The 16,022-nt window shown below is 40.4% G+C and overlaps 1 protein-coding gene across 1 annotated transcript in view; it reads left to right on the top strand.

The window, feature by feature from the left end:
- LOC139929787 (protein kinase C epsilon type) overlaps positions 1-16,022 on the top strand; it is a 74,484-nt gene that overhangs the window by 36,854 nt on the left and 21,608 nt on the right. Inside the window, exons 3-10 of the mRNA XM_071922797.2 lie at positions 56-224; positions 2,009-2,043; positions 2,211-2,299; positions 2,861-2,993; positions 3,832-3,974; positions 4,534-4,630; positions 5,115-5,416; positions 6,206-6,379. Coding sequence (XP_071778898.2) covers positions 56-224; positions 2,009-2,043; positions 2,211-2,299; positions 2,861-2,993; positions 3,832-3,974; positions 4,534-4,630; positions 5,115-5,416; positions 6,206-6,379 — 1,142 coding nt within the window. The remainder of the gene's footprint in view (positions 1-55; positions 225-2,008; positions 2,044-2,210; positions 2,300-2,860; positions 2,994-3,831; positions 3,975-4,533; positions 4,631-5,114; positions 5,417-6,205; positions 6,380-16,022) is intronic.

Here is a 16,022-nt window from a genome sequence, read left to right as displayed (position 1 = left end):
TGTCTTCCTTTGAAATTGGTAATTACATTCATTTTGTTTGTTTGTGTGTGTCCAGCTGCGGCGGGCTCCACTGAGAATGAGGAGCGTGTGTTTCGAGAGCGGATGCGTCCCAGGAAGCGTCAGGGTGCGGTGCGCAGGAGAGTCCACCAGGTCAACGGCCACAAGTTCATGGCCACCTACCTCCGACAGCCCACCTACTGCTCTCACTGCAGGGACTTCATCTGGTGGGGACACACACACACACACACACATACACCTACACCCGCTCACATGTACACGCACACACACATAAACACACACTAATACTCCACTTATATCTTGTAGGATCATCACCTTTTCTTAAATTTGCATTTAAACTAAGTCACATATAAAGGAGGATATGAAGGGAAAATCACACTTTAAAACCTAAAAATGTGAATACATCAAATGAAAGAACTAAGATTTGAAGTTTGAAAAAAGTGTCAGTCCTAACGCACACACACAGCGACACACATACCCACCTACACTCACACTCACACACACACTCAGATAACGTTGTGAGGTGTAGAGTGATAAAGAGTGCCAGCTGTGTTTATTTCAGTCCCAACAACTGTGTTATCTGCCTCCACTGTTTCCCCATGTTCTCCCCACACATAAACACACACAAAACTCACATAAAAACTAGGGGTCGACCGATATGTTATTTTCAGGGATAACCAATATTTGGGGCTGATATACATTTGCCGTAAACATCAAAATTTTAGTGTCAAAATTTACAGAAACACAAACTCCAACACAAAACTTCCTTTACATGCCTTTAAACATATTTAGTTTAATTAAATACTAGAAAACATGATATTTTAACATTACATTATATTTTGAAAAATAAAGTGCAGGGAGCTCCTAGCAGCATTTCTTGTAAACTGAACTGAAATTTTAAATAGATAAAAATAATTAACTAAATAGCTCCCCAAAACAGGTACAATTTACTATTTACAAACAATGTTTGTCAGGTTTTTTCCTGTAAATATTAGAAAACAGAACATTTCAACATTGCATTTTGAAAAATAAAGTGCAGGGAGCTCCTATTTATTTTATCAGCAATCATATCAGACAAAATAACAATTCTGATAATTGGAAAAATGCTGAATATTGGATCAACCCGTAATAAAAACCATATGGCTGTTGTCCGTTGCTCACTAAGGTTGGGGACTTTTTCCTTTGAACTTACTCAACACTGAAAGAATGTTTGATCTGTAATTAAAGTCACAAGGAAACTGCTTTGATAGTGTCTTGCGTCTGTAATTGGACTTATTTGTGAAACAGGATGTTGTGATGAGATATAACGTGAGGAGGAACTGTTCAAAAGTTCAAAAATGCTTTGCACATCATAAGCTGTCACAAAAACTTTGAAAGTTGAGAAGTTGGTTTTATATAATGAGAAGGGCAGAGGGTTGGACTGTTCAAAAATCTGTGATGGTATTATTGGTTGGAATTTTTATTTACGCCTACTGGTAACCACTGAAAATACAACTGGTTTCCAGGAAGTAAAATAAATGAGATTTTGATATAAAAGTATGAGAAAATAAAAATTGGATTTTGTTTTTGCATTTATTGTTAAATAGGTATACGTTATGATATGGAGAAGTAGCAAACAAGGTGATTTCATTGTGACTTAAATGCATTAAAGCAAATAAATTAATTCTAAATTTTGTCAGTGCATTGAATCAGCAAAGCATTAGGTCATAAGTCCACCAATTTTTAGTAGTAGTGGAAATTTGCTGTTTTTCACTTCTTCATCTACTCCTCCTTCCCTCTTTACTTAAAAACTAGGACAAGGAAAGCAGCTCTAGAAAGCTACCATATGTTACCTTGTTTATGGGTGCAACACTTATTCTTAGCAATGGTTGTTTCCTTTCCCTCCTTTCCCTCTCTCTCTCTGTCTCTCACACATACACACACACACACACACACTCACTCTCTCCCTCTCTCTCTCTCTTTCTCTCTCTCTCTCTCTCTCTCTATCCAGGGGAGTCATAGGAAAGCAGGGGTACCAGTGTCAAGGTAAAATTATGTTTCTTCCAGTCTGTGCATGCCTCTACATTCCATTTCTCTTTGTCAAGATTCAACTGAAAGCATTTACACAACTGTCCTGTTTGTGTGTTATTTACTCCTATGCTGTGTGTGTGTGTGTGTGTGTGTGTGTGTGTGTGTGTGCCCCCCTCCTCCAGTGTGCACCTGCGTGGTCCATAAGCGATGCCATGAGCTGATCATCACCAAGTGTGCGGGGATGAAGAAACAAGAGGACACAGTAGAGGAGGTACTAATGTACATCAGTTTATTATTAGGTGCAACACACAGTTCCTGAAAATGGGTCTCTCCTACAGACAGTGACTCACGTGTTTGTGATATAAACAGATCAGCACAGAGGGATTCAGTTGCTGTTTGATTAAATGTCAAAGAACAGGAATGGGCAGGCAGCAAGACCAACATGGGTGTACAGTAATCCATATTTTTGTAGTTTTTCTTTCTTTCCTTGCATCTGGTTTCACAGGGGTGTGTTGAACTCTGATCTAGGCTCATCTATTATTTTAGACAAGGTCTTTATTGAAGTGTCATGCCAGCCCAGCAGTTTGAACTGGCAATGGATTTCTTCGTATTCACACACAACCACAGTCTTCACCTGTTGGTCACTGACCAACAGCTTTTCTCAATGGGACAATAGTTGTTGAGGAAGAGGAGAGCGTTACTCATTCACTTTCCCCACATTTTCCCAGCCGGTCCGGGCGTTCGAGCCGGCGTCTTTCCTGTCACAATCCCCCCCTTTCGTCTAAGCTGCTGTCAGTTTGTTGAGCTAACTGTCCTTTTCTGCCTCTTGCAGCCGGTCGGCTCCCAGAGGTTTAGTGTCAACATGCCCCACAAGTTCAGCATCCACAACTTCAAAGTCCTCACCTTCTGTGATCACTGTGGCTCTCTGCTCTGGGGCCTGCTGCGACAAGGCCTCCAATGTAAAGGTACAGTATGGAGAAACACATTCAGACATGGCCTTCAGTGTAAGTTTCAGTGTAAACAAGGGATGCATCAGTATTACTTTTACATTGCCAGAAGCAATTCCGAGTTGTATTTTCCAAAACTGGGTTCTGATCCATTTCCTTTACTGAACAAGGTAAAATGCAGAAGATAAAACTCCTCTTTCTGCTTTGATTTCTGACATAGGTAATTATATATCGAGATACTGGACTTAAGCATTGAGCAAATTCTCTGATAGAATACCCTATTTGAGCCTGGTGTCAAAGCAGTATCTGATTCCAGTATTGGTATTGGTACCCTAATATCCCTAATATAAAGTATCTTATCAATCAATCAGAATATGGTATTTAATAATCAAAGTTGGACTTTTGGCATTTGAAATTAACTGTGCCATTAAATAGTTGGTCTTCAGTGAATTAGGCTACCTTTGTATCATGATGCTGACTTAAAACATGATAATGACAAAATTAAATATTGCTAATCGGCTAATCTAACTTGGCTATGCACTTATCAGCACAACGGCCTTGACCTGAGAGGGGCAAAGGAGAAAAAAGATGAAAGATATAATCTATTTTCAACATTTAGACAAAGGCAACTTGCAGAGATGAGAAAATCTCCCTGCTGGTAGAACTATAGCCCACACACACACACACACACACACACACACAGATTGCATGCCAAAATCTGAACAGCAAATCAAACCTCTGATTCAACACTGGAAAGAAGAATTTTCCTGTCTTACATAAAAGTTATTTCTGGGACAAATTTTTACACGCTGACTGGCTCTTTCTGTGTGTGTGTGTGTGTGTGTGTGTGTGTCAGTGTGTAAAGTGAATGTGCACAGGCGCTGTGAGAGCAATGTGGCTCCTAACTGTGGTGTGGATGCCAGAGGCATCGCTAAAGTCCTGTCTGACCTTGGAGTCACACCAGACAAGATCTCCAGCAGCGCCCAGAGACGGAAAAAGGTGAGAGGTCAGGGGGCAAAGTGTGAGTCTTCAAAGGTTAGAAGAAATTACATTTATTTAAAGTACATTCATACAGAAACATGATTTTTCACAGACAGTAAGAGCAATATAGAAAATTGAAGATGGTGTAGTAATAACAAACTGTAACCTGTAAGAAACCACCAACATCATTCAAACAACACATTTTTAGTTTAGTGAAGTGTGTTTTGTGTGTGTGTGTGTGTGTGTGTGTGTGTGTGTGTGTGTGTGTGTGTGTGTGTGTGTGACAGAGAGAAAGCTCCAAAGTAGTGTTCACCTTGAGCAAAACTGGGTCTGGAAACATCCTTCATATCTCAAACCTCTGCTTACTGGCTGTTGCCTGGCAACATTAGATTATTGAATATTATATCAGGAAGCGCTGAAATTGAAACTATTAGAGGTTCTCCCTGCATAACAGTGTTTGTTAGGTGGTTGCTGACCTACAGTCAGTTCTTATGTGCTGAGGTTGAAGTTGATGATGATAATGATGATGATGAAGGTGGTAATGAGGATGATGATGGTGATTATTCTCTCTACACAGCTTCCCCAAGGTCAGGACCCCCAGCAGCCGTTGTCAGGGACGCCTCAGACAGAGGACGACCGCTCAAAGTCGGCCCCCACCTCCCCGTGTGACCAGGGTACACACACACACACACACACACACACACAAATGAGTGATCATTAGTCATAAAGCACACATAATTACATTTACATTTAATTCTAAGTGATAAATTTGCTAAACATTTACCTTGATAAGGGGCTAACTTACCATCTTTAAGCCATTGGTTTGAATGAGGAATGCCACTTTTGGGTTTGTACGTGCTGAAGAACAAAACAGACTAAAATTCAGTTATCAAGGTATCTTTTTAATGGTTAACTAATAGGTAGCTCTAACCCTAAAATTCAAAATGTCAAGGTGGCCCTTTAGGTGTTAAGGCAACAAACCCCAAAGTCAAATATGAATGGCGACATCAAATATACATCCCAAAAAAATCAGTACACATACCCTGAAATCAAATCCACATATCCCCAAATCAAATAGGAATCTCAAAATCAAGCACAAAAATCTTCAAAGCAAATGAAAAACAAACTCTAAGCTTCTCTTATCTTTTTATTGTCCAGACCTGAAGGAGCTGGAGAATATCCGGAAGGCTCTGTCGCTCGACCACCGCGGAGAGGAGCACAAAAAACACCCCCTCACTTCCGCCTCATCTGTTGCTACGGTAACGGGGGACAGCCGTGGAGGAGGAGGAGGAGGAGGAGGAGGAGGAGGCGGCGGCGGCGGCGGCGGTGGGGTCCGAGTGGAGGGTGAAGGTGGCAAGGAGAACGGAGAGGTCAAAGGTCACAGTGTTCCAGAGGCCAAGAGGATGAATCTGACTGACTTTGTGTTTATCAAAGTCCTGGGCAAGGGAAGCTTCGGAAAGGTGCGTGTATGCCGCCTTTCTTTCTCTTCTTTTTATCTTCCGTTTGAATGTTTCTTTGTCTGTCTGTCTTCCCTCCTTCCTTCCCTCTTTCCTTCCTTACTTCGTTCCTTCCCTCTTCCCTTCCTTCACTCTGTCTCTGTCTATGAGTGTGACTGTAAGAAGGAAAGGGAAGAAGGGAGAGATGTGGGATAAGGCAGATGAATGAAGAGGGGAAAGTGGAAAAAGCTGGAAAAGAGAAATCAAATGGTTAAATGGGAGACAGACAGGGGGAATAGACTTAAAGCTGCACTTGGCAGTTTCGCACCAAGTGGCAGCAAGAGGTAACTTTTTAATTTTGAGAACTTCATGTAATACATCATGTAATATTCAATAATGTCAGTATTAACTGTGCACCTAAACTTCTTCTTCTTAGTGGCTGGTGGAGATGGTGAAGACAATCTTTTTACAGCAGGAAAAGAAATGGGGAAGAAATGGAGAGAAGTGGAGGGAATGGAGGGAGATAGATGATAAGGAGAGTGAGCATTTTACGGAAAGAAAGAAAGACAATAGTAGGGTGGATGGATTGGTACTTTTCAACAGGGCAAGGCAGAAAAAGAGAGAGACAGAAATGAAGGGGGGGGGGAGAGAGAGATATACAGTAAGGAGGGAGAGAGGGAGAACACAAAATATTTTCTGTTTTCATGTCTGCACTATTATATTGTCTCTTCACATTCGTTCCATTCATCATTTTCAAGTTCATACTCCAAACAAGTAGAAGTTGATGTTTGGAGTCGTGCGTCGTGTCTCCAGGTGATGCTGGCGGAGCTGAAGGGCAGCGACGAGGTTTACGCCGTCAAGGTGCTGAAGAAAGACGTGATCCTGCAGGATGACGACGTCGACTGCACCCTGACTGAGAAGCGCATCCTGGCCCTGGCTAGAAAACACCCCTACCTGACTCAGCTCTTCTGCTGCTTCCAGACTAAAGTAGGAACACACACACACACACACACACACACGCACACACACACACACACACACACGTACAGTATCTCTATTGGATCCTGGGTTCTCCACACAGGCATTCCCAGGGTGAATATTTGCATCCTTCATGTACCAAACTAATGTCATGCTGTGGTGCTAAGGGTAATTTTGTATACGAACCTCTAGGGGGCGTTATCAGCTCAGATTTGAATTTGTAGCTTCCATCTGTTTGAAACTGAAGAGCTTCATACCAAAACAAAATATTCATCATTTGAAAAAAAATGACACCTACTATACATTTTTACTGTATATTTTTACAAAATGAAGGCTGGTATGAAAATAAAGTACATGCTATTAAACTTATGAGTCATCAAAATACTTGGTTTTGAAGATAGAAAGTTGGGAATTTCAGAGATTAGAATTTTTCCAAAATTGATTATAAAATGAAACTGATGTTGGATCAGCAAAATACTATGGTGAAGTCGCATTCACTTTGGTGGGAGTTGGTGGAATCTTTTCCCATACCACCTTTAGTTCTACCATGAGAAAAATAATAGAGTTAAAATGCAGATTGTTCTGTAACTGTTCCTGTAACAGTGGTTTTTAAACCACAGTGAAATTGGGGCCTGTATCCCTGTCTAAACTCAGTATTATTGAGGCTAGCACCAATCAAGTAGCAACACTTATATCTCCGTTTGCTTACAGACTGCAGCAAAATCCTGTTGAGATGATTTGAATAGTATTGTCTGATGTTTTTTTAAGCACTAATAAGGCGCAACAGTGTCTTTTGCTTCCATGAGATGAAACTGTAACTCCAAAAAGCTTTGCAGGAATTGAAACGACAATTCTTTTTTTTTATTTTTTTTTATCCCAGAGTGTGTTTTGAATGGGTTTCATAAACTTTAGAGTCATGACATGGAATCAACACATAGAGAAGCATGCAAACCTTTAGTGTCAAAAAATGAAAAACAGAAGGAGTGTCATGTAGTTTACTATGTGACTTTAAACGGTTAAACACGTGAACTGACAACTGTTGAAAAATTACCGGGTAAAAATTTAGCAGGTAAAATTTCTTAACACTTAAAACTTCCAAAGGCTTTGAAGAATAGGAGAGCTGCTTCGGATTCAGCGCTCAGGGAACATGACATAAATAAACTCATCTTTGAGTTCACTGGCAAACTGGTCAGCATTCCTACTCTATAATACCTACTTATTGATTGAGTATTGTTATACGCACTGTTAAGCAGATGTCAGATAAGAAGGTGATGCTGTTGTGACTGGAAATTCTCCCAAGTCAACAAAGGCACAATGTTTTTGAAAGTGGGAAAGTATTAAAGCAGTTTTAACACTGTAGTCATTAGAAAAACATCCGCTGACAGGACAGTGAAAGAGCAGTCGATTTTTTCTCTCCCTCTCCTTACTACACCTCAATCTTCCTCCACTCTCTTTCACACACTGCAGCTCTCCTCTCATCTTTTCCACGGTTCAGCTAAACTGGCCAGCTATACTGTAAGTGGATGATGACAGACAGACCCAGACACAAAGGGAACCCGTGGGTGGTAGTTTGGTGATGCTAACAGCTCTTCTAGGCTACTGTATGTTTTGTCTATTGTATGTTGCATAAGTGTTCCTGTAGAGAAATGTATCTAAACGGCTTAGGGGCTCAGTAGATGGCTGTGTGTGTGTGTGTGTGTGTGTGTGTGGGTGTGGGTACTTGCGTGTGTGTGTCGCATGAGAGAGAGAGAGTCCGAGGTTTGTACTTTTCTGGTTTGACGGCTTGCTGTAGGAACAGATCACATGCTGGGTGGATGTGTGCCAAATCCTTTGACTGCCACTTGAGCTTGACAGAGCTGAGACGGCCTGCACAGGTGTCAGTTTTTATCACACATACTTCACCAAAACATTAGCTCCAAAAGTATTTTTGCAAGTCTGAACCACTGAGACGACTAACCCTATAGAAGTCTTTGAAGTTTTGATTTATTTTTTTTGTTTTTGAATCGCCTGCAATCTTGCAATGGCACACTGACTCTAATCACTTAAAAACACACCACTTCTACTTTCTAGAGCTGAACAATTAATAATAAAAAAAAATTGCAATATGAACTTCTGCAATTTCCAAATAGCAGAGGCTGCAATTAATTGCTTAAGAGAGAGGGGCGTCCAAAATGGATTTCTAAATAAGTTATTTTAGTGCTCCAGGTAATTTTTGGTCCATGAATCAAGTGCAATATTGGTGAAAACTTTCATCATCAACTCAGTAAATCCTGCACAGACATCTATGTTGTTTTTAACAAAATCACTTTTCTTTAAACAATTTTTAAAGTTCTAAAAAATTCATGACAAGAAAAACTTGTGATGATATGAATCGCAGTTTAAATCGCAATTGCAATATTCTGTCAAGTAATCCCAATTTGATTTTTTTGTCAATATCTTTCAGTCCTGCTACTTTCCTTAACCATGAATGGACTCAACGCTCAAACTTGGCATCTTTAGATAATAGAAAATAGTAAAATTCGATAATAGTTTTGACAACATCCCTCGTCTGAAAACCTAAAATGCGATTATTGTGGTTCTTTGACTGAAGGTTTGTTTGATGGTTTCTCATGCAGAATTATGAAAGAAATATCTGGAAGAGAGGATAGGAGGGGAGGAAAGGGAAGAGCAGCGAAGGCAGGAGAGAGGGGCGGAGGAGGAGTCGGGGACGAGGGGGAGGAGGAGCTGGAGGTGGAGAGCAGGGAACATTTTCTAAGCATCTTTGTTTATTTTCTCAGAATGTTCTGGAAACCGCGACTCTAATGACGGCGTCTCCTGTTCAATTTATTTATTCCTGTCGTTTTCCCCAAGCACACAGGCAAACACAAACACATGGACAGAGAGAGAGAGAGAGAGAGAAACAGAGAGAGAGAAAAAAAAAAGAGAGAGAGAGAGAGAGAGAGAGAGAGAGAGGGACCAAGAAAAAGTGTTCCCAAATTATCTTGTTAAATGTTTTTTCTTTCTTTCTTTCTTTCTTTCTTTCTTTCTTTCTTTCTGTCAATAACTGTTTACTCTCTATCTATCATCCTGTCTTAACATGCGCACATACACACACACTATCTCTCTCTCTCTCACACACACACACACACACACACACAAAGCAAGAAAAAGTGTTCTCAAATGTTCTTTTCTTAATGTCAGATGTTTTCTTTCTTTCTTTCTTTCTTCCTGTCTTTCATTAACTTTTTTCTCTCAGTCTATGAGCCTGTCTGTCTTCACATACACACACACACACACACACACACGCACACACACTGCAGATGCAGTTGGGTGATTGGGAGTGTGTGTGCTTGGACAAAACAAGTGGATTGTTAAGACTCTTACATAACTGCTGTGATCCTTATCAGGGGTATGATGTGTATTCCATATGCTGTTTGACCCCCCCCCATACACACACACACACACACACACACACACAATGTGATTAAGATAAGGGCACTGATGTGTGTGTGTGCACGCAGATACACACATACACACACGCATATACATTCACACATACAGAAAAAACAGGGCAGCTTTATGTTGGCCTAGTTGGAACTTGACACTCTGCCCTCACTTCTTATATAAGTTTGGTTCCACTTGGTCTGGCTGGCCTAATGCAGAGAATCAGTGTGCTAATGAATTAGCTAATTTCACCATGGCACTACAGTATGGGACTGTGTTCCACAGTAGCAGTGCATTATGGGAATGTACAGTATAAGATGGACAGTGACTTAATTGTTTAAACTCCAGCTGAACTTTATATTAACCCCTTATGTTTCCCCTTAGGTAGCTTGAAACAGAAGTAAAACTTTATCTATATACTGGGTCAATGTCATGCATCATTTGAGCTATGCAGGCCTATACTGAGGGATATATTTCAACCTGAGATGTCCTTTTGTTAATGACGGTGGGTGCTAACCATGGCATTTGTTAGAGATCATCTTGGAATCTGTACTTCCATTAAAAACTGAGATTTGTAGATGCCAAAGGTGTCATAGAGATGTAGACTGGGTTTAAAGGATATACAGATTATATACAACAACAACAGACTGTATAGAGCAGTGATTCTCAACCTTTTTTATATCAAGGACCCTTAATTTAGTCCACATTAGAGCCACGGACCCCCATTTGATGAGATTTTGTCTCTCGTACTCAAATCGGAGAATATTTTTATTGTTAGATATGATTTTGTCCAGAATTCCATCATTATTTGTATTGTAGGTAGAGAGAGAACAGTCAAACTATGATCAAAATAGTAATTCTTCTACATTCTCTAATTGTGTTAACTTCTTGTAAATGAAGTAGTAATGGTGAAGTTTAACAATTCATCAATTTGCTTGGGACCCCCTGGAACCCCCTCAAGGACCCCTGGTGGTCCCCGGACCACCAGAACCACTGGTATAGAGTATAAGAGTATAAGATTAATACAGGCTAACAATAGGCTTGGTGAAAACAGATGTACTACATACACATACAAAATGTTTATGGCCCAGATGGTAATTACAGATGAAACCTTGTCATCCCAGTACAGGATTTGTTTATGAACTGATTCACTGGATTGAAGACATTGTGGCACTCTCAAATTTATTTTCAGAGCTTTTGATACAAGGACTGACGATATCTAAACACATAAACACACCAGAATAATATTGGATGTTTCTCTGATCAGTCGTGCATCAGTTACAAAAGCAGATAGAGAGAGGGACAGACGGAGGTGTGAGCTTCTGTTTCTTTCTCTGCCTCTCTTCTCTTGCTTCACATCTTCATTATCATATTCTCTCTTGCTCTCTATTTCTTCCTCTCTCTTTCCCTCATCGTCACTCACCACTAATCACATTTTTCACTCAATTCACTCAAGAAACAAGAGCGCAGTGTGTGGCAGCAATTTTATTTTTTCTTTACCCCTTTTTTTCTTCCCTCTGTCTCTGTCTCTTTGTCGACTCTGACCTCCGATTGACATTTTTTCCTCTCTCCTCCCCCCCCTCTCTTTCGTTCCCTCCTTCGTTCATACACTCTCTCTCCTTCGCTTCACTGCAAGTCCCCTCAATGGCTAATTTACCTGGAGGCCTACGACTGAGCGCTCTGTGTCCAGACTTGTTGCCTTCTGGGCCGGAGCCCGCACACACACACACACACACACACACACACACACACTCTCCCTTTACATCGTGATGAACAGTTTGGTGGTGATGTCACATGCCAGATCGTGTTTCTGTGTGTGTGTGAGAGAGAGTTTGTGTGTATGTCTACATTTAAATCACACAGAGAATGTCTCTGTACTTTGTATGACCTATGTCCTACCTCCCTCCCTCCCTCCCTTCCTCCCCTCTTCCTCGCCCCCTTCCCCTCCCTCTGTCCTTCCTAATCGACTGTGGGATCGCAGCCGTGCCCCTATCGGCCTAATTACCGCAGAGAAATGTAAATAACATTATACAACAGTAGCGCATGGGCCCGTCCCGCTCGGGCCTCGCGTACACCGGCCTAGCGGAGGGACGGCCGGGAAGAAGCGAGCGGAGAAACGGAGGGGGAGAGAAGAGAAGGAGGAGGATGGGAAGAGGGAGAGAGGGAGAAGAAAAAAAAAAAAAAGAAAGACCGGGAAAGCCGGTTCCAGACAACAGGAGAGAGATTGTCATACACGCAGGGATTAGATGGTTGGCCTCGTTGAAAAGAGGGAAGGGAAAGTGATAAAGAGAGGCATAGAAGGAGTGAAAATGAGAAAAGACAGGAGAGAGAGAGAGAGGGTTTGGCCAAAAGCGAGTCAACAGAGGTGAGGAGCAGGACAGAGAGTGCGAGGAGAGTGGCAGAGTGAGTGTTTTTTAATGAGCTGTAATTGGTGTTACATCAGAGGGAGCGGGGGCAGCCAGAAACCAGCCAGGTACCTCAATGAGCCTTTGTTCTCCTCTGCTGAGGAAAGAGAGACACTGATGGACAGACAAGGAAGGATGGAAAGAGAGATAGAAACCAAGACAGATAGAGACAGAGACCCAGAGATGGGGGGAGTAGGGAGCGTCATACAACCTTGGCAGATGACAGAAAGCAGGGATGTAAGCATCAGCATCACCGCCATGCCAGGCTGCAGCAGGTGTACGTGAGGAAGAGGAAGAGGAGGTTCTTCCCATGGAGACTTTTTTATTTCAGTCATTTGAACTAAAACAAAATGGAACATTTGCCTGCTAGATCTTTACTTTTTCAAAAGCACAGAAAGGAAAGAAAAACTCCTCAAAAGGCTAGTAGCCACGTGCTCCAGTCCACTAACCTGCAGACTCCACCTCATATTGTTTAAGCACAAACATGATTTGTTTTAGATCTGTGCTGTGAGACATGCAGTGCCAGTTATTTTCCTGTAGTTGTGCAACTCTGGCAATCCCATTTACTTTCACACTGTCTGTGATAGCTCTAGACAGTGACTGGGTACTTGGCACAGAGACAGAGAATTGTGCATTCAAATACATTGTAAAAATATAGATCAGTATCCTTACACACCATACACCGCTGAGGTAGTGGTTGTACAAATGGAAAGTTGTGTATTTGAATATATGTTGATCAATGTCAGCAGTCTATTTTTGCGTAGGCTATGGGTGGTGCTAAGTGTTTTTTAATTCCCTTGTCATAGACTATATGACTGCTAAGTCCTTTGTACAAGGCTATGCCAGCAGGTTATTTTGACAAAAGTTCTGGCAATTCTCGTCTGTTAGAGGATTTTATTACAAAGAAATCCATTCCGTAACCTTATCTTAAAAAACACATGTTCTTCTTGACATTTACTGACAAGATGCTGTTTTGCCTATTTTGGGCTAAGAAAAACAAACATTTCCCCTCTGATTTGGTTCAAGTTTGGACAGATATGCTGTTGGCAAGGTTCGAGGCTCAGAGTTTAAGGTCAGAGTTAAGCTGTACTTCAGTCTAACAATCAGGTACCAAGCTGTTTTAAAACCAAAATCCACTCTAAAATAGGATTCATATATTTCATTGTATGATATTGGACAGTCTAGAATTAGACATGTGTGTCTAGGTGTAAATGAACAGATCTCTTGCATGCAATAAGAAACAAAGTTGTTACGAGGTTAAATTTGGTGCTGCTCCATTGAAACAGAAGACATTTACAAATGACTTCACTTACAGTGACAGAACCAGGTGTAACTTTACTCTAGCTCATTTGAATGCAAAAGCTTAAAAACAACATTCAACAAGTCAGTCAAATATGTCAGTGTAGGTTTTGTTTTGTAGCTTTTGATGAAATCACAGATTCTTTGTCTGTTTGCTAGCTTTTGGAGAGAGTTGGTAATTTTCACAAACATTGATCAAGCTGGTCTTGAATTATATGAATGTTTTGTGAAGAACCATATAAGGCTGCTTCTAAGGTTCTAAGGTTTCCAAATCTGATTATCTAAAGACTGCAAGTTCAGGTGAGTGCACATTCATAGTTAAAGACAGCAGTGGTCGTGTACTTAGTGGTGAAAAAAAAATATTCAGACTCCAAATGATTTGAATTGAATGAAAAAATGTTTGTCTTGTTCAAAAGAAAAACAAAACAAAACAAATAAAGGTTCCTCTATGTTCAAGTTCATCTTGATCAAAAGGGTTAAGTCTGGATTTAAGATTTATAACTATATAAAACAACACATTTTAAGTGTCCATACAATATAGCATCTAAGTGTCATGGTTCTGTTGCTTTAACTAGGGAAAACATGGCATTGCCTCTGTCCTATTTCAAGTTGTCAAATCCACAATGGATGTCACATTTATAGTGCTATGAAAAGATATGGATGGTAAGAAGTGGAAGCTCGGCCTAGACAGTATCATAATGAAAGTCAGCTTTGGATATAAAGTTTCAAGATAAGGGTGATTATGGTTAATGTTTTACAAACAGGCTGTAAAACATATATAATAAATACACTGGGAGAAGATCCAAGTCAGGTAATCCAGTGGGCCCCAACAAACAATGTTGGAAATGAAATGGTAAAATCAAGTTTGTGTTCCAAAACTTTGAAATAAATTTGCTTATATCTGGAAATATGCAACTTTGTGGTTCCGCTTGACATGGAATTACCTCTTTTACTCTTCTTCTCTCATCCTGATGTTCACTGTTTGGAGAATCTGCTAATGGGACCCTCTCTCCTTTAGCCCCTGACCCCACCCCTTCTGGCTGACCCCAGCAGGGAGGAACGTGGGAACATGTTTGTGTGTGTGTGTGTGTGTGTGTGTGTGTGTGTGTGTGGCTGCAAGGGTTTCAGAGAAGAGGAGGACATCTTACATGAGCGTTTCATTATCTCTCTCTCTGTCTTCCTAAGTCGCTATATCTCCCAGAGTTGGTTGATAATGAATATGAAAGTACAGATAAAACCAAAGCTACTTTGTTTAATTATTAACAATTCCATCAATACCATGTAATCAGAATGGATGCTTTGTACCCCCTTTTTTTAATGTCTCTGATTTCGACTCACACATACACAGACTAAAGTGTCACACTGCCATGAGATGTTTCGATGAAATGCATCAGAGGTGTCTGATTTGATGAAGCATTTATATAGAGCAATTACACTGAAATTCTCCCATTTGATAGATTTTTAAAATGGTGACAAAAATGTAATACACTATTGATGCCCCTGGAGCTGGTGGGGATTCAGTGTCTTGCTCAGAGACACTTCAGCAGGGCGGATGCTCGTCACAGAGTGGTTTGAAACCCACTGAGAAATTTTACGTTGATTAGCCAATTAAAAGATCTCTAAATGGTTATAGACTTCTTGGCTAAAATGGGGCTACATAGGGTTTAAAAGTGAAAGTTTAGTAGACATTTGTAGCTGTTTATGCATGTGTAAATATGTAATAATGTATTTACTGCTTGGAAATTACATCTAGTGCTCAGTGGGAACCAGGGGCCGGATTCACCAATGTGTTCTTAAGATAGATCTTAAGAAATGACATAAGAGGAAATTTTAGGAAGTTCTTAAGAAGGCTCTTAAGTCCAATTCCTCAATATTTTCTTAGTAACAGTCTAATTTCTTACGAATTTCTTTAATTTTCCTACTTAAGAACTTCTCAAAATAGGGCCAGAATGAATTCTGGTTAATAAACTTTAGGCTTACTGCCATTGAGGCTAGGAGACAAGGCTAGGAGGCAACCCAAAGTGCTTCCATCTACAAAACAATTGGGGAAAAACCTATTTAGGGCAACTAGGGCAAAGATTTAAACATTGGTTGCTGTTGGTAACTGTAAAACTTGCTAGCTTATTTTCAACAGACATGAGACAGAGGCCCTACACCAAATAAAGCTTTACAATAAATGTTAATCTTAATCTTGAAGACTTTGAACTATAACCTACTTGTCTAAAATGTGTTTAAATATATGATATTAGAGGCTTACCTTTTCACTGTAGGAATTTTAAGACAGGTGAAGGGCTGTCTTAAAGTTAAGAAAAAAATCAAGAACAAATTTGAGAACTTTCATTTCAAGAATACCATTTATTCCTAAGTTGTTTCTTAGGAAGAAACATAAGAAGAAAGTTAAGAAAATATATAAGAACTGTTTTTTCTTAAGACTAAAGTTAAGAAAAAAGTGGCACTTGAGAAGATTTTTTTTCTTAAGAAGGTTTTGTGAATCCGGCCCCAGGTACTCTGGTTATAGTGTGACC

The sequence above is a fragment of the Centroberyx gerrardi genome, chromosome 15, assembly GCF_048128805.1.
Source record: "Centroberyx gerrardi isolate f3 chromosome 15, fCenGer3.hap1.cur.20231027, whole genome shotgun sequence".
NCBI lineage: Eukaryota > Metazoa > Chordata > Actinopteri > Beryciformes > Berycidae > Centroberyx > Centroberyx gerrardi.
The sequence above is the reverse complement of the archived record's forward strand: the minus strand, read 5'-3'. Positions and strand labels throughout refer to the sequence as shown.